Source organism: Atractosteus spatula, chromosome 14, assembly GCF_055471065.1.
Source record: "Atractosteus spatula isolate fAtrSpa1 chromosome 14, fAtrSpa1.hap1, whole genome shotgun sequence".
In the NCBI taxonomy this organism is placed as follows: domain Eukaryota; kingdom Metazoa; phylum Chordata; class Actinopteri; order Semionotiformes; family Lepisosteidae; genus Atractosteus; species Atractosteus spatula.
In genome coordinates, this window is record NC_142719.1 from 18,090,012 (window position 1) to 18,114,762 (window position 24,751).

Genomic DNA, 24,751 nt, shown 5'->3' on the forward strand with positions numbered 1-24,751 from the left:
ATTAGAACGGTTTGTTTGTTGACTCTGTGCTCCAATATACAGGACATACTAACGCTTGAATAATTATTTTTAAAAATGCTACAGCCTCATATGCTGTGCTACAAAACAAATAAGAAACCCTTTACTGGAATGATTATTAATACTGTTCCGCGGCACAAGTGACAAACTCTATTGTACAGCAAAGCGACATTTTTAAGCTGGAGCAATGCCCTGGAGGCAATAGTTTTACTTTCAACAAGTCTAAAAAAGCGTATTCTTGTTGTGCACGCCGTGTTTCCCAGGCATAATATGCATCGTGGATGAAGCAAACATCTGGATAATGTGCAGCCCATAAGCGAGACCACCTGAGTGCTTCTTTTATACATCCCAGACACACTGAGCAAGCTCACCGTTAACAAGCCACGGCTATCACCCACATGAACACTTGAGGTCGCAGTCGGCTCTCAAAACCAGCCGCGCGAAGGTTTTCATTGGAAAACAAAAAGGGAAGAGGAATCCAAAATAATCGGCAGGTCGAAGCGCCAATCAGAACACAGATGGTCTTACCAAGGTGACCAATCAGATTAAAGGTTTGGCGAAGACTTCCGGAATCAGATGTAGTTTCCTTTTTGTGGGGGCTGCGTGTGTTCGGCAAGATTAGGTAGACGTGATAAGGTAATCACTTTTTTTAATTACGTTAATTGTTTTTAAAAAATGGCTGTCGTCGACCACGGCATTTAATTAAAGAGCGAAAAAGTGCAAATAGCTAAACTAGGGAAGGAGGGTGAGTAATACGTGATCCCCAAAGAATCGCAGCTGGGGACTTCACGACGAGATAAAAAACACCATGTGAGCGGTTTTAGATGGTGAGCTTTAGCAATTAATTGTTGAGTGAAATTATCAATTCAATTGTTTCCTTATTCATCGGTAAGTAATGCGATGGCTCAAATTATTCGACATGTTCGTTAGGTCGCACAGCTCCTGTGGAAAGTGCTGAAATGTTTAAAGAATGAGTTACTGCAGTTTAATCTTTGAAATGAGCGCAATTTACAAGGCTTTTCTTCCGTTGTGGTTGCCTAGCAGACACTTAAAGGCGAAAGTCGGGCGATTACATAAAGCGTAGAAACATTAAGACACAATAAATACGTCGTTACATTCTTTGTCATATCCGGACAACTGTTTTTTTTCCTGTTGGGTTCAGTCGGATTTCGTTTTTCGCTTTTGGGGTTCGTGGAGTATCGGTTGCAACAGCACGAACCGTATCTTACTGTGTTGAGGCAGAACGAGTTTCGCCCTGTTTTGTAGGTAGTAGAGGACACGCTTTTCAAGTTGTGCTCCACAGTTCTGGATACAGGGTGTACCCACGCGTCACAGATCTCCTAGATGATCTCCTCTCTTTCAAAACATCGTGGGGGAAAATACTCAAACTAGGATGTAATGGATAAAGAGGTATTGAAGAGTGCAATAGTTTTATAATGGGCCCAGAGAAAACTGGAGTTCATCTATGCCTTGACGTATAGGCGAATCATTTGATAAATTTCTCTGTTCTCAGAAAAAAAAAACGTGGGAGACCACTTATCTCGCCTACCATTAATGTATTGTGTTGTGTTAATGGGGTTGACAAATGGGGAGTTTAGGAACCCCGATATTGTCGTTGGTAAGGAACGTTTCAAGCTGGTGGGGTTCCTGCCTTTGCTGTATAAAAATTGCCCAACTGATATTCGGCTCTTCTCAAGCCTAAATCGTGGCTCCCAGCTTATTTCCAGTTACTAAATTCGCCCCCTATTAATTCTTTACCTGCAGTGCTTCTGACTGGGCTCTGATCTGTTTTGCGGGAACTGTTTCTTTACTGAAGTCTTTTAAGCATCCAGCTGTTAAAAAGACGTATTTTTTTCAATAAAGAAAACAAGCCTTAAGTAAAATAAGCTTAGACTAAATTGTAGACAAAGTCAAAGTAAGAAACCAGGTTAAACGCCTGATGGACTTGGGACAAAAGCCCGAAGGTGCTGAGATTCTGTGGACTGGCCTTGCCTCGCTCCCCGCTGTCCCCGAGTGGGACTTCCTGTGCTCAGCCTCGCACGGTGATTGTCTTTTCCGCCCCCCCAGTTAGAAAATGGGCCGCCGCAAGTCGAAGAGAAAGCCCCCCCCCAAGAAGAAGATGACTGGAAACCTGGACACTCAGTTCACCTGCCCCTTCTGCAACCACGAGAAGTCCTGCGATGTGAAAATGTAAGGATCCGCGTTACTGCCGGGGGCCGAACCCTAGAGTGTCTTAGACAGGGTCCCTGAGCGAATGACTTGTCAGCAAGAGGAATCATTAACACGAGGGCACTTTTTAGAGCAGGTATTTATTATGCTTCATTCACAAACCATCCCTTTTTCGGGTGCAGCCTGGAGGGAAGGCAGGAAAGTTGTACTTGCGTGCAGCTTTGGAAAAGTTATGTGGACATATAACAGGGGAGCAACTTGGCAAGACGTTTTGAAAGTCTTCTCGCTCACAAGTCAGGATACTACAATCCAAGGGGGTGCCCTTGACTGAGAGACAGTCAGTAATTTACGTTGATGGATCTCAGATGCCAAAGAGTGTAATAGTGTACTAGCGCGTCCTCGTAGAGAAGAACAGTGTCTTAATTGGAGATGTACAGACATGTCTTCTCAGAGGGCCTGTCTATGTTCATGCTTCTGGATATCTGTATTTTTTTTCTCTCTGTCGCAGGGAACGAAGTAGAAACACCGGGATCATATCCTGTACAGTTTGTTTAGAAGAGTTCCAGACCCCTATAACCTGTATCCTTTACAAACACCTGCATCTGTCTGTTCTGTGCTCTACAGGAGCTGGATAGTCTCTTTTGCCGGTCTGCACGGGATATATCAGGGCAGAGAAACTCCGCCACCTTTCAGATCCAGCTTGAGTTAGAGTAGATGGGGGTTCTCCTATCCTGAACAGCAGGATGACGGAGGTTGTAGCATCATGACTGAATCAGAGATCGAAGCTAGGAGACTAGGTGGCACCTTGAGTAAGGAGAAGTACAAGCTGCAGCTCTAACACAAACCTTGCTGTGTGTCAAACTGCCAAGCCTCCTTGTACTCTTCCTTCACATGAGAAACAGATCAGGTTAGAAGGGACTTTAAAAGAGTAGGTGCTGATGTACAGTTTGTCCCTTAATTTCATTCATGCTCCGTGTGCAGTCTATGTTCTCTGAGGTTTGGGCCTGCGTCATGTCACTAACTGTGACTGGGTCTCCAGTCCTCTCGACGCTAAAGGTAGGATCAGTAGGACAGGGACTCCTGCCTCCTTTCCTTTTAAACAAAATGTTAAAAATACAAAAACCACAACTATACCATGATGGTGTTCAACAAGAAATAGTAGGCTACCTGACTGGCATCCATCCAGTATCAGATATTCCTTAAGAGGGTTGCATTAGACCTTAATTAACTCAACGAGCTTATCTTCTGGGGCGAGAGAAGGCTGTGAGCCATCAGTCAGTTCCTGTTTTCTTACCAGATTTCTACATCTGGAATGGGAGGGGGAATAAAAGCAGTCCATTTCTTTAACGATGTCATCAGATCTCTCGGAACCTGTGGATGTGTACAGCGATTGGATAGACGCCTGCGAAGCAGCCAATCAGTAGCAGGCCCTGGACGAGGGTGTGTGGCCTGAAAAGAGGAACTGTTGCAGAGCTCTGAATTTCAGTCTGGGAGAGAGATTCACAGATGATTATAAAACTGAACTTGTCAACTGGGGTTAATAACTTGCCCCTGACCTTCAGTTGTTACTGTAAATTCCGCTCTTGCCTGTGGCTCTGCAGGACTGGATTCAGCCAGTAGCAAACTAAAAAGAGTTTTGAGGAAACCATGGCTTAACAGCCACTTACTGTAGGCAAGCCTTGCAATTTAGAATGTTTTTACAAAGTTCAAATTCTATATTTTCTGTAAATGAGGTGTTTTTGATTTTTGGTAATTCCGTAAAAATCAGCCAAATTGTGTAATCATTAGTTTCTCTTCAATCTTAAACAAAATGCATTACTTATACATTTCTTTTGTATCTCTGAATTACCTGTGAGTGAATGGTCCATTTTCATTTTTTTAAAGATGCCTTTTGTCTAGAGAGGCTCATGCAGACTCAGTGGTGGCATTTTCCATTACCATCAACTTAAGTGCAGAAAGTGAAATATGATTTTTCTTTGTGTGATAAACAAATGTTGAATAAATTATCTTCGCAATACGAAACAACCGATTGTCAGATCATGATGTTGAATAGTCTTGTACCTACTGCTTTTGCATACATGAATGATCAGCGCTGCTGGACTGTGATGTTAAACTATGGAAACAAATCTAGGACTATTCCAAATTTAAAAATCCACAGCTGACTTTGTCCAGAAGTTATGTGATTAAAGGGGATTGGAGTTTTTAGCTTATGACTCGGTTGTGACAGATATGAAATTTTACCAGCCTCTGCCTATGACGACAATTAGCAGATCTAAAAGCTGCTAGAGCTCATACCATGAACAGGTAGTGTGTATGCCACCTACTTCTCAATTATTAAACCCCAGAGTTTGTAATCAGTGAATTAACAAGCTCAGGAACACAGGACACACCATTGGTTGAACTGGGCCAGGGCTATCCAGTACACAGTACCAGCATGGACTAATAACTCTGCTGTTTACAATTTTAATCAAGTCAGGTGTCAGAATCCACCTGAGTTTAATCTGTAACACTGAACACCATCCCGTTTTAATAAGGTATGGTGAGTTCGTGCTCAGCACACTACAATTTCCAGAACACAGCCTGGCCAGTTAATAATGTAACAGATGTGCAAAGTTTCAGACCACGAATTATACACTCAAATAATCTGGATTGTTACATTTTTGAATGAATTCCACATTAATGCAAACGATCAGTCTTATGGATATATTTAATCCTGTAATTTAATGTTGTGAATTGAGAAATTTCTTCAACAGGCTTTCCCATCAAATTAATCTGATGAAATTTTTTTAACCTTTCCCCAGAGTACGGAGATCAGTTTCTCCAACAGTCCCCTCTTAACAGCCCATCATCAAAATAGGACTTGGATACAGATACTTAACATTTTACTAATAAACAGGCCTGTTTCCAGCAAATATTTAGCCAACACTTTTTTCCCCACCGCAAAGTTCATCAGGGCCGCTGCTCCACACCGGTGCTTTGCGTTGAGAATTGTGTAGGGAAATGAAGTCGACCTGCACCTGCGGGCTCGAACGCCACTCACCAGGATCGCCACGGCAACAGTGCCGCTAGGCTGACGCTGGTGACCGATAGACCAGTCCAGGTTGTGGACCTGAGGACGCGTTTGTCTGTATCGAGAGGCTCTACAGGGTGGATCAACCGGCACTGCCAGTAGGGCTCCCTTTCTTAGCTTTTAGTAGGTCATCACATTCCCTCATGCCCCTTGTTTATAATTTGCCACTGTCCTTGAGCTCCTTTTCACTGGATGACTAAGTGTCAGGTCAGTGCCAAATATTTATCGCTAAGCACCATTAGCTCTCGAGGCCTCGTTCCTCTGTCCTGTTTGGCGATGAGTAACAACCAAGTGAGCACTCAGCACCCCAATTGTTGAGCACCCACCTTTATAGACTGGGACACAGGTAAAATTGCCTAGTGAGGCAGATTAAAATCCATGAATAATTTAATCCTCTCTAGGGCCTTCTAGCTACAGGCTGTTTCTCCTGAGCTTTGTACAACAAATGCCAAATATTCCCGACTTTACTTCCTAAAAATCACTTCACGGACCACAAAGTTGGATCAAAGAGCTAACACACAAAAGATGACCAGTTATCACTTTAAAGAGCAATGGTCACCCCTTGTCCGAGATGAGAGCACTGGGCGCGTGACGAATGGACAAGAACAAAATGTTGGGCTCTGAAGACAGGAGGAAGAATTATTCCAACAAAGAAAATCGAGAAAAAAAAGCCAAAACAAATGCAGGAATTTAAAAAGTGTTTATTAACATTTAACATTCTCATTCCTGGTGAAATACAAGGACCACCTATTCTGAAAACTGACCAAATGTCATCGCAGCAACAGCTGTCAACTTCTATATTAAGACTTTCAAGGTTGGTTGAATCATCATTGTGGAATTTCGGTTTTAAACTGCTACACATATTATTAGTGCTCTGCTTATGTGGTGCTACTGGGTTTTGTCAGCTCAAGAAATCCTGTGCTGTGATCAGTCACAAAGCTGTATGGATAAAAAGAATTTTGACTAGAGAAAGTTGAAAGGAAATGGTCACCATTACAAAGCTACTAATAAAGATGGCAAACATTAGAGCTGGAAATCCTGTCCTTCTATACTGCCTGTTTCCCAGGCAACCAATTCAGATAACATGTGTGCTCCCCCACTCATCAGTACAACAGCTTTGATTTAGAAATGTCTGTAATGTTAACAAGATGCACATGAAATAACCAATGCAATAGGATACTGTGATAACAACTTGTCAAGGCAAGTTCACACCTTTTTGAAGGTGCTTCTTTACAGTGCTTGCTGATGGCGCGGGGGGGGGGGTGTAGCTTAGAGTTTGGAGGTCATCTTCAGAATTAGCAGTCATGGAGTGGGGATTCAGCAATGGTAAAAATCAAATGACTTTGGATAGCACAGCTGATCAGAAGCCACCATATCTCCAATTCACAACACTTCCCTTCAGCCCAGTGCATTGGCACTGTAGGGAATGGAGCGCCCTCTAAAGACCAAACAAGGCATCTCCTGCTGGGCAAAATCACACTGTCCACTTGGACAGAACTGTGTTGAAGAAGAGTGTGAGCCTAGGAGCAACTTTTTGAAGGGGCAGACTTTTGGGGGGCAGAAAGTATTAGTACTTGATTTTTTTGTCTGCTCTTTACCAGTGCAGCCAAATCAAATAGTTTTGCAGAATGTTGCAAGGGGCGGGATTACAGAATGATTTTGAGTCAGCATGCAACAGAACAGAATTAAGAGATGCAGGCTTCTATTGCATTGGTCTCCAAATAGTACAGTGTCACAGTACACTACTGCAGCAGCCTCTTGGATAAGAACATGCAAAGCCATAACACGAGTTTCAATGACACTGCAAAACAGTGATTCATTAACACATGAAATGAATACATGAATCTCATTCTTGTGGATGGCTTGATGGGTTACAACAGCTGAAAATAGTAGGATAGACACAGAAAGCCTAGCTTTTTGCTGTAAAAGCTGTCTAGCCCACAAAATAAATAACCACACCGTCTGAATTACAAGTTCTACAAGGGACATAGACTTTTCAGCCAGTCTAGTCTGACCAGATGTGCCTGGCCATATTGAAGCAGGAGTTCAGATAGTACATTTTCACAACTTTCCCACCCACTCCAGGTGATAGCTTTGTGTACTTTGCAAATTTGGATGGATAGACCTCTATAGACATTCAGAACTACTCAATGCACGTTAGGAATTCCCCCTTTTCCAGCACCAAACCAGCAAAACGGTTTCAGACACTAGGTGGCAGCCTTGGGCTGCTTTAGGGAAATGAACAGTTGTTTTAACACAGCAGAAATGTACACACAGATTTCCCCCCGTGTAAAAAAATAAAAAATCACATTTTAGAATGCAGATTTCAGAGGATCTCAAGGAGCTCTGTGAAAGAAAGGAACTCTGACTTCACCATCACCGTTTGCACCAATGCACCACGTTTACATGGGAACCATCTACATTTTAACCTGACCTGAGCTACAAAGTTGATTTCAACAAACTAATGGCACACTGGTCTGTTGTATTTAGTTTAAAAGAACACGTGGCTAAATTCTACAATTATTATTAAAGCAGATTACTGTAACTGGGATTAGTTAAAGCACATTCTGTCACCCTCTTTTAAGTCACCAGAATATTCATGAAAATGTGACTTTATGCTTCAAATCCAGACCTTCGCACTTAACAGTCTGCACAGATGCATGGGAAGACACACAAAACCTGGCATCTATCTGCGAGTGATGTCAGATTGTCATCACTGTGACAGGATAACTGCTGCATACAGGGACCTCTCTCTAAATTTGTCACTGTACGAACACCCGAAGACAGCAGATCTGCCCTGTCAGTGTCAGTGATGTGCAAGTTAAAGCTAATCAATAGCTGTAATTGTGTCCGGTTCCTGCCTACAATTCTAGGTATAGGGTGTTATTGCCTAAAAATGGGCACTGTTTTGCACAGGACGCAGTACCATCTCCAGATACTGGGTCAGTTCAGGCCAGAAAATGCAGTTGGATTCTCTGTGCTCCTTCCAGGCAGATTTATAGAATTCCACCCACTCAGTACAAACATCATGCTCATCACTAAGACCCCTAGGAGCTGAGGTCAAAGGTCAATGTATTTGTGGGAGAAAACATGGTTTGGGGGAATGTCTGGAACACAGAAGTCCAACTCACTTCCAGGAAGGTCTTTGGTTTTTGATTCGTGTTCCAACCCAATGTAAATTAAAATAATTTGTATAATTATTTTCTTACTGAGATGCACATAGGGGGTTTTCTTAAGATCTTTTACAGCTGATCACTCAAAACATTCACTTCAGTGAAAGTTACCCAATAGAAAATTTTGGAAATACTACATCTTTGCAATTAAACGATCAGAGGCACTGTGTACGTCCGAGATCTTGGGTGGGAAAAAAAAAAGCAAGTAGTGTCTGAACTAATACAGGCTGTTACAGAAACCCTGTAGAATGCAAGGCACATGAGCCATTTTGGTATGGTGACCTCAGCTTGAGTGAAATTGACTTCTTTTGGAGGTAAAGGATGGGGCAGATCTTATATTATCCGGCCCCTGTTTTGGATTAAAGAGATCAAGATCCCTATTGCTGAAGTTCTTACGGGTGGATTGCATGTTCTACAAAAGATGAGGTCTGCTAACAGCACAGCAATGCCTTAAATTGCTAGATCTCCGCACCTAAGAAAAGCCAGGTTGGTATTTTAGAAATCCGAGGACAAAGCATTTGTTGGGGGTAACGCAGAAGCAATTCCATTAGGATGTTCCCACACCACTGAGCCCTCCACCAACACAATCAACAAGGCTGGGGATGAATCTACTGTACTCCAGACAGGGCTCCAATAATCACAGTAAAATCTGGGTTTTAAAAATTACAATACTTGGCAAGTATGGATTATTTTTTGGTCACTTTTAAAAATCTTTCAATACTTTAAAACAAAGTTAAAATCACCTACTGACAAGAGCCAGAACTAGAAATGCAGGGAGGAGCTGGGAAGGAGAGAGGAAGGGATACTCGCCCTAGTGCCCACGCCAGTATGAAAGGCGGGGCAGGGCAGGTCGGATCGGGCTGGGTCCGACGCCCACGCACCGCTCTAGTCAGAGTAGTTCTGGTAGCTGGAGTCGTGGTCGTAGGCGTTCTCGCCGTCATCAAGGTAATCCGGGGAGACGCAGTACTTTCTGTCGAAGACCTGACGCGGGAGCCCGTAGACGGTCATGCCCTGCTGCGATGCCATCTTGTTGGTGCCCATCTGCAGCGAGACAGTGCTGGTGTCGCACTTCTCCATGCCCAGCTTCTGGTCAAAGATCTGCCGCTTCGTGCCCGGGGCGGTCATGCCAGACTGCAGGGGGCAGAGACAGGAAAGCATCACTTTTGACCCGAGGGGCCACTTCCTGTCTGCACTCTATCCCTCCTCCACCCTTGCCCCTAGCCCTGCCTCTCGCACTCCTAGTCTGCTCTCCTTCTGTTGCTGCCCGAGCTTGTGGGAACTCAAATCTTCCTGTTCAGAATTTCCCATGTTTCGCCCTGAAGCACCCACCCAATAGGTTTTCGCATGGAGGGCAGCATCCAAGCTTGTGAAGCACCGCGCTCGCCCGCCTGCCCCTCATAGCCCTTCATCTGACAACATCACAAGCTCAGTGGAGCATCTCATTGACATCACCTCCAGCCTGTGGAACCCTGGGAGTTTCAGGAATTGCTGGTGTTCAACCGGCTGGTGTAGACTCGCTAAATCAAACCCATTCCCTACAGCAGCATGAGGCCAAGCCGATAACAGAATACAAGGCTCACAGTGGCCACAGATGGGTAAAGACTCGAGGCAAGTGGGTTACTGTTGTGTTTGTGCTCACCTGGTTTGCTCCCTTGTTGGTGCCCATCTGCAGGCTGATGGTGCACTGGTCCATGGGCTTCTCCACACCAGTCTTGGGGTCATAAAGGTGACGCCGAGTTCCGTACGAGGTCATGCCTTTTTGGCTGGCAAACTTATTGGTGCCCATCTAGAAAGAAGGTTGGGGTCGGGGGGGGGAGGGGGGGGCAAAGGAAAACTGTCATTCTCCATGCATAAGCAGAATGCTGGAAGCTGGGTGAAGGTCTCGTGAAATTAAGGAAGAGAGTCACAGTTAACAGGAGGTTCCTTGCTCAAGTCCTGGCTCTGTCACCGACTCACCCCGTGCCACCCTGAATGATCTGCCAGACCTCCTCATGCCCCCGTGCTTTGGGCAGGTTGAAACCAAAAGCGTTCCCGCTAAGGCAACACTCTGGCTATGGGCATTGATGGAGGGTTGATCCACAAGTCTTTACAAGTCCCCTCTGGACAACAGAACAGGCTGAAAGATTAGAACCACCTTCTCTAGAGGTTTGATTCCCACCCTTCCCTATCATTCCCTTACACAACTTCACAAATGCATCACACACATCTATCAGACAGTCCTTCTTTTCCCCAGTCCAGACAGGGCTCTGACCTGCAGGCCGATGACATTGCGCCCCTCCTTCAGCTTCTCAGAGTTGAAGCGGCGCTGCTGTTTCTCCGCGTATTTCACCCCCATGTCGTGCTTCGTGTGGAAGCCCTTGGTCTTGGCCTGATGGAGTGGAAGAGCACAAGTCACGCCAGCAGCTTCAGTCTGCCCTCTGGTGCCCACAAAGGTTATTGCATGCAAGTCTGGAGACAGGCTGTGCCTACAAAACTTCCACGACAAATGGTCAGGAGCTGACTAGCTACAGGTTAAATCTAATGAATTGTGTTGGTACAGGGGTGAAATCAAGACGATTCATGGCACCTTTGCAGTAATTATTACCCACTGATTGGATACATTCTTTGTATCTCCCTGAACACAGCTGTTGAGCTGTCCAAGGAAAAAGAACATGAAGATTGCAGTTTATTAGAGAGAGATCCACCTATCTCTCCTTTTCCAGGAAGTGGTTATCCACAAAGGGGCATGCTGTGTCAGAGTAAAGGGTCACAAGGCAGGGCACACTTGCATTCACGGGGCAATTTTGAAATGGAACAAGTAATCCAGACAGCATGAAACCTGAGCACCCAGCAAAAAAAAAAATGCATGTGAAGGCAGGGAAACCGTGCAAACTCCACACAGAAAGCACTCAAGAACTGAACCCAGGACCCCAGAGCTGTGGGGCTACTACACTCACTACTAACTCACTGCACCACCCCTCATCGAGGCATTTAAAAAATCTGTACTATTTTAACAATAAGCCTAATCCCTCAGTTTGTGGTCTTCTGATATCCCAATCTGTTCACTGTCCTATGCGTGCAGATTAAAAGAGCCAAGTGTTTTTGAACAGAGGAGATCACAGCAGGATTGGATACAGTATTCAAAATGTTGGAAAGAAGGGGCAGACAAAGAAAGAAGTCAATTTTGTTACCCCAACTGAGAAACTTTGGACAAAAAAGGAAAAAAAAATTGATGTTTGAAATTTGAAAATTGACATCCCTCAACTACGCCTTGGAAATCTTTGAGGCCATTTCTTTCAGTCAAAGGTTAATAGCGCATGAAATCAAAGCCACCAAACGGCCAGCCAGAGAAACAGTATTTTGTCCGTCTTACCACTCCAGCCAGGGCGATGAGCGTGCTCTGGACCTGCGTGTAGTTGAAGTTCTCGAACAGGTCGTTGGCTTCGAAGATGTCGTGCTGCTTCACACCGTAGTCCGTGATGGCTTTGATGAAGTTCCCGATGTTCTCGAGCTGTGCAGGAAAAGAGAAACACACTCATCATATATCATCTTTGGACAAATAAATTAAAAAGCCAACAAAAGGAGGCTCTCCATCCTTGGTTCTTTTAAAGCCACAGGGTATTTGGCTCACATTCCAGCAAATACAAAACACAACAAATTGGAGCTGAGCGTAAAAGTAAAAGTAAAAGTAAAAGCATGATCGTCACACAAAACGCCCTAATACATGCACACACAGATTAAAAGGCACAACAAAGACATGCCCAGGTTTGTAATTTGCTCAGTTTAAGACTTCAAAATCCTTGCAGATAGCGATAAATAAATTGCTTCACCACCAGTAATGTCGAACAGGGAACAGAGGACAAACAGTACAGTTAGTGATGACTGAGGAAGACTTTCATTTCATTAATGAGGCACATCTCTACACAAAGGGTGGAAAGGGTATGGAACAAGCTATCCAGCCATGTTGCCACATGGGAGTTCTTCAAGAAATGGCTCATCCAATAATCCCATCCAATTAGCTGCTGGCAGTCTAATGAGCTTGGATCTGATAGCCCTCCACCAAATACAATACTCTTCTACATCACCTCCTCCTGTTTGTATCCTTTCTCATGTTTGAAAGATAAGATCTCTGACCAGGACGCTACAGATCCAGGACTGCAGGGCTCTGCTGTGGGAGAAGCAGGAAGGAGCTCATGGAGAAACACACCTGATGCCAGTTCTGGGGAGAGTTGTTGATCTTTTTAACCGATCCTGGCTGAAGCTTGTTGATCAACCTGTGAAAAACAGAGTCTTGATCAAGTACTGGTCAGTCAATACAGGAGCCATTACAACCAATTCCAGCCAAGGAGCTGGGGACAGCAAACCAATCTAGCCAAGCCAACTAAGACAAGCCAACTAAATAGTTGATGGATTATTAATGTATTTAGCTATGCAATGGAACAGCAGACTGTACCAAAGGCCTGCTCTGGACTGGGTAAGACCATCCTGCATGTAGATTCCTCTGGATTTAATATTATTGAAGTAGTGTCTGGGTCCCTGACACACTGTATTGTCCAAACAAATGTGCAAAGCAGGGTGATGAATGACATAAGAAGCAAATCAGTCATTTTTTGTTTTTACATGAGCATGGCCTTTATCTGCTCAGCTAGTATTCTAAATACTAAATTAGAAATTCTAAATGTCTTTCTTCTTTTTTTCCAGCATGGAATAAACCTATTACTTGTTCCTTAGTATTCTAAATATCCAACAAAACAAACCTAAGCCTGATTAAGTTTCAAGTCTAACCATTTATCGACCATTAACTGAATATGAATAAAAAACATAAACCAATGGCAGGCACCTTAAGTTTCTGAAGTCCTCCAGCATTTTATAGTTTTTCTCACTACATAATAGGTTGTCAGTTATGTAGTGGGGTCTCATTGACACCCAACTGTGATGCCTCTCCCATGACTGTGTGGTGTTTTATAGGTCACTGTACCTTTAGAACAGTGAGTATTTTGAGTAGTCAGGATTTTTCCATGAGGGTTTTTTTACATCAGACTACAAAAACAATTTGATTCAATGGACTGCTTGGGTTACAGAACACCCTAGGTTCAACAGGAACCGAGTTTGAGATTGCTGTGCTACACAAGGTATACTAGCATCATGCTAAAGTTAGTCTGAATTTCCAGCGTTCTTAGATACCAATTCATGAGTGATTAACCTGCTTCAGGAATTAGACCACTTTTTAAAGTTACTTTTTCCTAATCAAGAACTGTTGGAGATTTTACAATCATTCATAAATAGTTGTAATTTTTTTTTGAAGCAGACACCAAATAAAGGTTTTGTCGGTCAAGCTATTTGTTCAGCCCCTGAGAATCCAGCTGACACAGGAGCAGGGCTAGGAAGAGCTGCAGTGAGCTGCTGTCCTGTTGTGCTTTTGCCAATTCACAACTCTGCTCCCGAACCTCTGGCTGGAGGTGCGCAGGCGAGGCTTTCTCTGGGAGCAATGGGAGACACCGACTTTAAGCTCATGGCATTTTTTGCTTTTGATTTGGCAAGACATAATGCAGAGAGGAGGGGAAAAAAACGGGTTCAGCTGCAGCAGTATAGGAGAATCACAATGCGTGGCCAGCTAGCTTACTACAAATACCTGCCAATAAAAGGACTTCTCCATTTGAACAAAAAAAACAGCTCAACTGGAACTAGAGAAAGATCAGACAAACCAGACAGAACCACAAATGGCTCTGTTTGGTGATCAGGAAATCCAGTTGGCTTCTTGCAGGTGAAAACCCCCTGCTTTCACTTTTTTTTGCGTTAAGTACAGCTGTTGCAACCCAAATAGCACTCACAATGCTGATTCCCCAGGTGGGTGTACGATTGTGCAATCGGAAAAAAATATCTAGGCCGCCTCAAAGCCTATTACTTAACTTCCAGGATTTCAATGTCACCTTGCAACAATTACGAGCCTCTGTTTGGAATTTTTCTAAGGTCTGACACCATTGGTAACCAGCAGCAGAAAGCTCCCCTCAGCTACACCTGAACTTAGACATTCCCTACCATTTTCTGAAGTCAGATTTCACTGCTGCTACTCGTCCTACGAACTTACTGCAATCCCCTCCTTTTCTCCATTTAATTAACACAACCTCCCATTCTGCTGGAATGTTCTCTATTTATTACTCTTTAGGAGCAAATTTTGCATTCCCCCACACCGTCTTGGAAAGTAACACTCCAGGGGTATTTGGTATAAAATGGCCCTTAACAAACAAACTAACCATTTGTTTGTGCGGTTTTGAGGTACACCAGTCTCCCCTACTCACTCGCACAAGATGACTCCCTCCTTCAGGCTTTCCATGAAGTTGTCCCCGATCCTCCGACCCGTCACCTCCTCGATCCACAGGCGCAGCTCCTCCTCCTTCTGGGGGTCATACTTCTGGGCCAGCTGGGGTGACAAAGGTCAAGGGTCAAAGGGAATTCAGGAATAAAATCCACAGAGTGCCCTGTGCAGTTTATCAAAACAAAATTCAACTTGGTGCCAGAACCTTTTTCTTTTGCAAGATGCTGGTGACCAAACAAGATGTCAAAATTCATAACTATAATCCTCTTTTCCCAGGTAGGTTTAAATCTAAAACACATCATTCTTGCTCCTCCTTCTGAGTTAACAACCTTGCCTGGGAGGCTGAGCTACTGTGAATGACCAGGGATGTAATCCTGTATCATCACTGGGCTTTAGATCAGTGCTTCCCAGCTCTGCTCCTGGAGGAACAGTCTGCTGGGTTTCATTCCACCCAGGAACTACATCTGCAAAATTATTTAAATAGTTATTTCAGGCTAAGCAGCTCTTACTGGTTGATCAATTGATTGAGAAATGGGTTGGAATGACACCCATAATGAGAAGTTTTTATGTCTGCTGTTGTGCAATTGGTTACATTTCAGGTAACACCCCTGATTGAGGGCAGTGCTGAAACTCAGAAATCAGCACAAGGTTTATACCAATTACAAGCCCCATCTGACCTCTGGAGAGCTGAAAACCAACATGCAAATCTGCCCCAAACACACAGATGAAATAAATTAGCCCGTGATGAACTCAGCTGGAGCAAAAACTAGAATAGTGTTCCTTCGGGATCCAGGCTTTGGATAACAGAACCTGGAATCAGCTCTGGCCCTGAGAGACCCTAAACCTTATTGAGGACTTCTTCTTCATCTCCTTGTGCTTCACAGATCACCTAACAAACTCTTGAAAAGCGAGTGCCCAGCGAGTGGAGCACAGGCTCGGAGCACTGTGGTCCAGACTGTCCGGATCCAGGCTGGGCGAGGTCATTAACCAGCTGGTATCAGGAACCCCCGGCTGCCTAGTGCTGCTGGGATAGGCTGGGCTGCTTGATGAGGGGGAACCTCAGTTCGCCCTGCCACAGTGACCCTGAAGCCCTCCACAGTGGACAGTGGGGTAACGCCCTGCTGGTGCCACCTCACCCGAAAGGCACTGAGGAGCTGACCTCCCATCCGATCGCAGGTGGGCAAACAGTGGGCACAGGGTGGCAAACAGTCTTCATCCTGCTGGTGCCGATTCAGAGCGAGTGCACCTATCCCAAACTGGTAAGTTCAGGATATCCCCCCCAAAAAATGGCAGTTCTTATTGATACAAATAAAAATCTGAAAACGCAACAAAGAGAACGAAACACCCTGTGACATTCGCTCAGCATTAAGCGTGGTCTGGTCTTCCTCGTTGGTGCACGAGACCCCCATTATTATTTTGAAGTCGGCAGTCACCCCCCAGCCCCTCCTCCCTCCAGTGATGCTTTTAAAATTCCTCCCTTTTTTTTTCTTCTGACGGGGGAAGAGCACAGCCAACACAAACAGGTAGTCCAAAATCCCAACTGCACAATCCAACACACCAAACTTGGGAGAAACAGCTCCCGGCTGCAGCCTGGCTCGTCGAAAACCTGGCCTTTTACAGCTAAACAAGAACCCCGAGCTCCCCACCGCTGCCAAGCGCGTCTGCTGTTGTAATCTGCACTCACAACCGACAGAGTTTTTCCAGTTACAACCAAGGAGGGGGGGGGGGGGCTTTCACGGTCAGAGAAATTCAATCAGATTCCTTTGATCCAGCGTCTTTGAAGCAGATGGGCTCGGAAAACACCCCTCCCCTTCCTATTCCAGCCATCTTTTAAAAGAGCAGATGTATTTTTTTTTTTTACTTGATAAAAAAACCCCAAACACAATCCTGTAACGACTGCCATTGGTTATACGGCCCAGAGCACCACCCCGTCCTTAATACATTTGGCTGTGAGTGGGCCCAAGACTTAATTGCCATTCACTCATTTCTTGTGTTGTTTAACCACGAAGGAAACAAGTATTTGACCTCAAGTGGTTTGTTACCTTACGACAGAGCAGGTCTGCAGGACTGTTTCGTACAACATGGTCCGGGACGTCCTAACTCGTGCTGGTCTGTGCTCCAGTCCAGCTCTCGGCTGCACAATTAAACCCTTAATTGACTTAATAGGTTTCATGACCGTTTCCAGCTCTTACAACATGTTGGTGTTGTATTTATTTTTTCTGCATTTCCTAAGCAAATAAAAATGTAAACCCTGCAAATAATCCAATCAATTAACTCATTGCTTCAATTAAGTAATTAGGTTCGGCTGGAATGGAAATCCGCAAAGCAGGTGTTCTTCTGGGACCAGAACTGGGAGTCTCCAATGTTGTGTGCGCGCTCTGGGAAGGAAATGAAAAGGTCCGATGGTGACAATGTATGGCCAAGCAAATGATACAAGAGCTATATTTGAACATTAGACTGAAGAATACCCAGTTCACATTAGATCTGCAGATAGGAAGTGATGGGTGGGGGCACATTTCCAGCTCCCTCATCTCTGCTGAGCCAGGTAAAGGGGTCTGATCTATGATCGACGCCCACAATCCACAGTCCTTCTGCAACACCGAGTGTTCAATCTCAATCAAGGGGGAATTCCAGGCTCCAGCATGTTCTAAACTGTTTACACCAGGTCACAGCTTAAAAGCCTCAGCCGAGCGCGCCGATTCCTTATAAGGCGCCCGATGGGGCCGAGCACCTGCTGGCCTGGGACCCATCAGAGAGACAGCGGGATGCAGCCAGCTGGCTTCCTAGGGGGAGAGAGACTCGGCACGGATGCGGGGGTGTCCGTGGAGCCCGTCGCTGGACGGGACCTGGGTTCTTTAGTCGCCGATGTTGCTTTACCAGCAAGGACAAAGATGACAAAAAAAAAAAGGTGCCATGCCAAAGACTACAGACTCTTCGTTTTGATGTTTCCCTTACTCCTTCCTACCAAAGGTAATGGGTGGGAGGGATCATTAAAGGACAAATGCTGCTGGAAAAGGCAGAGGTCAGAGGCCGAGAACTGGAATTCCTAGTATGAATAGAATATAAAACTATGAATGATAACTCTGATGCTGCTAAGGCACAAGGATCTGGGTCTAGCAGGGCTGGATCCTGCAGGGATTAATATAGGGGGGCTCAGACTGTCAGGACCTGGATAGCCTGGAATCCTCGGATATCTCATATCCGATTTACTTCATCACCATAGCTGTGATGTGTCTATCCTGGCTTGGAGGGTTTTTAATGAAATGAAAAATTGATTATGCCCTGTAAATAATACATTTATATAGCGCCATTAAAAAATGGCTTCGCAAAGTTCTTTACAGAAAAAAAGATACATAATGAGAGGAGACGGTAGAATTACAGTTACAATTAGGGTTTGGGATACAGTGGGAAAGTAACAGGGCAGACAGAACCAGTTACATAAAAGCCCTTCTAAAGAAGTTGGTTTTGAGTATTGATAAACTTTCAGAGCTTTAGGGCATAGCAGGAGAAGGCCCTGGCACCCACAGAGTGTAGACAGACTTGGGGGACATATAGGAGTCCAGAATTAGAAGAATGAAGGTTGTGAAGTGGGGAATAGGATGATACTAACAAACAGGTACTAGACAAGAGCCTTATAGGTAGACATGAGGATTTTGAAGCTGATCTGTAATCTGACGGGAAGCCAGTGCAAACACTCTAGGATAGGAGTAACATGATCACTTGCACCAGACCTGGTCAGGATTCTGGCTGCTGAATTCCGGACATACTATAGCTTGTTCACTGTGGATTTAAAAACCTTGGCGAGTAGGGAGCTACAGTAACCATTTCCAGAGAAGATGAAAGCGTTGACCAGCCTTTCAGCAACAGTTAGCAACAATAAAGGATGAAGTCCGGCGATATCCCACCTTAGAATAGCTATAAATTACCTTAAGAAAAATCCTATACATATCAAACTAAGAAAACTAAAACTAAAAAAAAGAAATGCACTAGGACCTCTAGGAATTAAATCTGAGATGTCCGTTTTATAGATTTTTAACCCATCATTTACATGTGACAAGTGTTTCAAATAAATACAAATTCAGTGTGCAAAACAGGCCATGGGCCCTTGAGAAGGAGATGCTTGGAGGTCTTGATCCAATGGTATGGATGATGGCAAACATCTTTTACATATTGAATTAGTCCTGGGCAGCATGCTGCAGTGCAGCCTCACAGCTTTCAGGTCCTGGCTGCGATTCCAGGGGGCCTTCTGTTTGAGGTCTGCATAATCTACTCTCACTTTCCAAAGGTTTTCACCAGAGGGTTCTTAATTGTCACCTTCATTGTGGTCTTCTGATGGACTGATACCCCCCTGATGTCAGTGTACAAGAGTTCATTCTCTCAGTTCTGCCTTGTCCCCTGTGCTTCAGGGATCAGTGTATCTGCCTTTATCCAGCATCACCTGTAGAGACCAGTCAGTACAGAACAGCTCACAAAAATGGATTTTAAGTCTTATCTGAAGGATGCAGCTCAAGAAGGCTTGAGAACTTGCCAAGGGTCAATGGACAGAACCCAAGTCTAGGCTCTTTCAGCTCTCAGTGACCCCCACCTCCTCCCAGGTGCCTGCAGGAATGCAGTGCTTTCAGAGATGGACTCTCTTCCAATGAGCAGTGGTCCTCCGTCACCGGGCGGGGCCGCCTGTGACATGCTCATTGGCGAGTGGCTCCAAGGTGGGCAGATACAAGAGTCTGCCTACACTTCCTACCCTGCGAGGTCATGGGGACCATAATTATGAGTCAAGATGTGAAACACACCCCATTTGGCTCTTCCAGGTGTGCATAAAGAAAATTTAAAAGATGAATCCCATGATCAGAAATGGTTATCTAGAAAGCATCTGCCCAACAGGCACCTTCCAGTTAAAAGCAACAGCACAGAGCATTTGCAAGGGCCCTGTGCAACTCTGGTAGAATAACTCATCTTTCATGTTATAGCAAGGGCTATTTTAAAAGCTCTAGCTGAGCAGACCAGATTCTTAAAGTAAAGAGATTCTTAAAGTACTTAACAGATGGCTACATACCACAACACACCAACCAGGAGAGACAGGTTAGAGTCAACGGGTGATGATGTAAGAGATGAAGGGCTTCAGGAAGTCAGCTTCTGTGATGGTGTTCACAGAATCTGTAGCTATGCAGATAGGACAAGATGGCCAGTGTGTTCGAGGACTGTAGCTTACTCTATCAATGGATTCTTACTTGTTAATATTTGTGATAAACAACCTTATGCAATTAAGATGCTGCTATGTTGTAATACCCCCTATCCCATCCATGTTTTGAATTTGTTTGAGAAGCTCCCTGCAATTAAATTGATAATTACTGCAGCAAGACACAAGCATCACCCATATCTCTGAGGTAGTGGTGCATGTATAGAGGGGACCCCAACATCCTCAATCTCCTGGAGGATCTGTGCTAGGGCACACCCTAAAATGCATTAATTTGTCTTTATTCCAACTTTCCTGCTTCTTAATTCTTAATTTGTCTGAAATTTGCAAAAAAAAAACCCAACATCATTGTTCCAAAAAAAATGAACATTTCTAAATGCTACTCCAATAATACTGTGGGTAAAGATGATAAAAAAGTTAGTTTGAAAGAGAAATTGTTTACCTTCCATTCACCTGTAATGAAAGTGTAATATGCCCCCGCCCCCCAAGGTGGCAAAAAACAAAACAAAAAAAATCAAGAAAAGGTCAGGCCACCCGATGAACATCCCATCCCAGATATTGCCGACTGTTTCCAGTATCAATCCGAGCACGTTCTTGCCATTCATTCCTTCACCACTGCACGCCTGGTCCTGGACCAGTGGCACTGGTAGATACTGCCTGGGGACTGGACCCTACACCCCAGAGCTACAGTCACTCGACCCCAGACCTCAAGACTCGTGTTCCAACAGTGCCTGTGCTCTCTCATCCTTCAGCTACTCTTACACTGTACTGCACAGACGGTTTCAAATCTCAACCTGGCGATGCAACGTTAATTGTGCTTCTTCACCATGAGCATAAAGTACGTACTTGACAATGTGGATACCATGTAGTAATGGGAACACCCTGCTTCATGTTTTTATTTTACTTTTTGTACCACTATACCCTTGTTCTTACACATAATAGACATGTTCTGCACTGCATGTTCACCAGAGTAAAAGCATGTACTAGGTAATTAAATGATTAAATAGGATTGTGCTGGCCAGTATTGCATTTCTGATTTAAAATTGGACTATTGAGTTGAGCGTCTGTTGAGACAAGTCCAATAATGTAGTGTTTTACCATCTAATGTAAATGGGCCTTGATAAAGGCAATTTCTCAGCACACAAAAAATCTCTCTTGGCTGTTCTTTGTCCTGGGGAATCCATTCCCCCCTCCAAAACTTATTTTCGGTTACACAACCTCACAACTAATTGGTAGAAGAACATGGCCTTTAAGTAGAAAGCAAATCAAAGGTAGTAGATTTATAAAATGTTCAGAATATAGAAAGGTCAAGTTCCTACTGCTGGATCAAACATGCAGGTCAGGGGTGCCCAACCACTAACCCAGAGGCCCAGAGCAGACGCCGGATTCCACTGCCGTTGGGTTCTTAATGACCCGAATCAGCTCGTTAGCATCTTAATTGGGCCAATTGAACAGCTTCTCCCAGCTCTTCAGGCACTGCCAATTTAACCAGCCCTAGAAGACCAGCTGACATGCTGGCCACCATTTCCCCAGAGGGCCTTCATAATAACTGTGGAATTGGGAGAACTGCTAAAAATCAGTTGAAACTTTCCAGACACCTTTATAAGGAAGATGGGGAAATTCAGAACCATCTGACCGTCCAGCACGTGTCACGCTTGTATTTCTAGTTCTAGGAGTATTTCCAGCCAATTTTGAATCCAATCATTTATTCCCAACAGCTGCTGGGCCCGAGACAGGGCTGCGTGGACAATGTCTGATTATACCGACTCTTCCACCTTCTGAGGAAATTAAATTCCTCCTGTTGATGTCAACAGATCCACAGCAATTAAAATGGGGGCACTTCTCGATTTTAAGGAAGTAATTTACCCTGTATCTTCCTTTCGTTACCATCTTCGTCGGGACATTCTCAAGTCTGTGCACCGATACTTGACCGTACAGAAGCAGTTAGCGTTAGTCCTGTGCATGAGTCTCAGTGAGAGATCGGTCGGGATTCTACTTTGGTCTATTCTAGCCATCCCAGTGGATACCTCTCATCTGGGGCTCACTTTACACAGAAAAGGAGAGAGCTGTGAGCCGTTAAACTGTGAAAACTTCAAGATAAAGTGAACGTCCAATGCCTTCCTCATTGGTTAATTAAGACCCGAGACTCTTTAGGCCCAGCGTACTGCGGAGAAAGCAAAGCTTGTCCAAGTATCAAAGAGAGTTTCTATCAGACGTCTAAAAAAAAAATCGGTTCCCCTCGTTGTTATCTCAAACAGAGGGCGAAGCTATTTTTCTATCCCACTTGGAAATGTAATCTCAGCTGTCGGTCTTGAAATAACTGTTAAATACTTTATAAAGTACGTCTCCCAGCACCGAATTATCGCACTGTGAGCGTGTGGCGAAAGAGCGATCACCGACTGTACATCAAAGAACCGTCACTCGACATCAGCATCACCTGAGTCGCTTACTAATCGAGCTATAAACAAAAACATCGCTTGAAAACAACAGGGTTTCTTTAAACAAGCAGTTCGAATCCTTGTTTCCCTGTATTCTGACCATGTGGTATACGGGTCGTTGTAGGTGCATTAAGTTAATGAGGGGAGCTCTACAATCGCCAGTATGCGCGCTTCTTTAAACGGCGGTATACACCAGCCCATGTTAACAGGTGTCTTTAGATCACGTTGGGGTTATTTTAACCCGTCAAAATCCAAGGTTTTTTGGTGGGGTCTTTCCCCCTCCCAGCTAAGTTGTGCATGAGCAATAAAAATAGATTTAGAACCGATGTTACTGGTTTATTTATTTATGCGCTCTGTGCCGTGTGCATGACAAGCTACCGCTAATCTAAATTTTGACAGAATCGCAGTGGACTGGGGTTGTCTCCCTTATTCTATTAAACGTTTCTAGAGAACAGGCTGTTTGTGATGTGAAATATCCACTCAGAGCAACATGTATATAAATCCTACCTTGTTTTTCACTTCGGCCGAAAGTCCATACGCAGGTCCTCTGACGAAATGTCCTGACATGTTTCGTTCACAGTCGAATTAAAAAAAAAAGGAGAAATGGAACAGATTTTGAACAGCAAAATTACAAAACCGTCCGCTCTGCCGCAGTGAAGCTTCACGGGGGTGCGTGGAAGACTTCCTCGTCTCGGTCGCTGTCGTTTTCCCCACTTTAGTTCCCTTTGGAAAAGTTTTGGACCACTTTCCAAAACCTTTCTTTCTGTTTTAAACTCTTCCCATCTGTGTGTCTGCGGGCCTCGCTCCGATTGGCCCAGGACTTGTCCAATCGCAGCGGCCTGCTGCTTCTCAGTGATGTCAGCGGGATGGCATTAGGACGGAATCGTGTCACGTTTTCCACCTATGGGGGACTTTGAAGATGCTATCGTTCTGTAGTACATTCATTGTAATACCCCTCTACGGTTTAGCAAAACTATTTTTGGAACGATCGTCAACACAAATAAGGCAATCGGTGGCAAATCACAAAACAATACAATCATTTGTGACCTTTAAGATAGGATCATCAGAGCGCATTCACTAAACATTCAGCATCAGGCTAAGTTAATCTTCCTCTCGAATGAGAAATAAGCAGTTGCCATACACCTTTTAAAGAAGAGGATCTTTTAATTCAGTAGCTCCCGACTGGCAAGTAACAGATTGCGATAAATGGAAAACAGGTTGGGGAAGAGTTTTCCCCTTCTCCCCAGAATCATTATTTTCAGAATGTGTGGTCAAACCGAGAGAATAAGGTGCTTTTTCAATATGCCCAAGGTACAAGTGCACAAACAGGTCCTCAAATTCTTTCCAATATTGTTATTCCTTACCATAGAGCGCTAACAAGGGCTCTCCGTCATGAAAGAATGCTAAACCACTTTATCACTTTACCACTGTATTCATCACTGAAGTGCAACTTCCTCCTGGGTGATGTGTCCTACTGTCCAGAACAGTGTTGTGGGGTCTTTAAAGCCCAAGGGCCTCAACTGCACGGCACGTCCTATAACACTCCTATATAGTGTCCTGCCGCCATACTGGGGCGTTGTATGGGATTTCTGATCCGGGGGAAGACTGCCCCTGCTGGCCCACCAGCACTTACAGTGGAACCCGAGTTTCCATTACAGGGCTCTGCCCCTTGTACTTGCTGAGCTTTCAAGGTCCGACAGCCTCCTGGTTAGAAGGCGTTGATGCTACCGTCACGAGATTCTCACTATGGTAATACCTCACTCACTCAAGGACAAACCACACAGGTTCTTAGATGGCGTCAGCATTGGGGGGCATTTTAAACAGATCACAGAGCATTTCTTACATGCTAGGGCTCAGATTAACAAGGGTACCAGGAGTAAAAGATAACCATTGGGTTAATTAAACCAACACCACTGTTTCATTGCAATGGCTCATCTAATTAAAATCAATCCATTGACCTTGCCAGGCCATTTCCCCAATAAACTATTCCTTTGCTTTTCTTTCGGCATTCCCTTCTGCTATGGAACGAAGAGCATTCATAAAGCTTAAAAAAATCCCAGACAAATAAAGATTTTTTTAATTTCACCTCATGTAGGCAATGATCTGAATTAGCAACGTACGTTTTGTTCAAATATTTTAACTCCTGCACTTAAAACTCAACTCTCCAATAATAGGGCACTACAAGGACTTGTGAAGCCAGAGAGATCACATCATGTCCTGCTCACCGGTCTAGTTGAACAAATTTAGATCTGAAGTCTGGCCTTGAGAAGGACTGTTTGAACTTGTACAGGTGGGTCCCAGCAGTCAGACACTGGAGTCCTGCATTGGGACCGGACAGCCCTGCAGTCTGGCACGATAGGTCTCTTTTCTTCGCGTCACACAACTACAAATGTA

The 24,751-nt window shown here is 44.4% G+C and overlaps 2 protein-coding genes across 4 annotated transcripts; one reads left to right on the top strand and one right to left on the bottom strand.

Annotated features, from left to right (window-relative positions):
- The first annotated feature begins 574 nt into the window (after positions 1-574).
- Positions 575-4,209, top strand: elof1 (elongation factor 1). Of its 3 annotated transcripts, none has more exons than XM_088932097.1 (4): positions 575-654; positions 2,086-2,208; positions 2,696-2,766; positions 3,547-4,209. In XM_088932097.1, the coding sequence occupies exons 2-4, from the start codon at positions 2,093-2,095 to the stop codon at positions 3,609-3,611; spliced, it is 252 nt and encodes an 83-aa protein (XP_088788223.1). In that variant the 5' UTR covers positions 575-654; positions 2,086-2,092; the 3' UTR covers positions 3,612-4,209. The 3 variants fall into 3 exon arrangements, with proteins under 3 accessions (XP_088788223.1, XP_088788224.1, XP_088788225.1); XM_088932098.1 differs by having other exon boundaries at positions 615-845; XM_088932099.1 differs by lacking the exon at positions 575-654 and adding an exon at positions 889-1,428.
- A 1,733-nt stretch (positions 4,210-5,942) lies between these two features.
- cnn1b (calponin 1, basic, smooth muscle, b) lies at positions 5,943-23,102 on the bottom strand. Its single transcript, XM_088932100.1, has 7 exons — positions 22,865-23,102; positions 14,709-14,830; positions 12,617-12,683; positions 11,783-11,920; positions 10,682-10,798; positions 10,070-10,216; positions 5,943-9,561 (listed from the first exon to the last, which is right to left on the bottom strand). Exons 1-7 carry the CDS (start codon positions 22,922-22,924, stop codon positions 9,316-9,318), a joined length of 897 nt encoding a protein of 298 aa, XP_088788226.1. The 5' UTR covers positions 22,925-23,102; the 3' UTR covers positions 5,943-9,315.
- Positions 23,103-24,751: the final 1,649 nt, after the last annotated feature.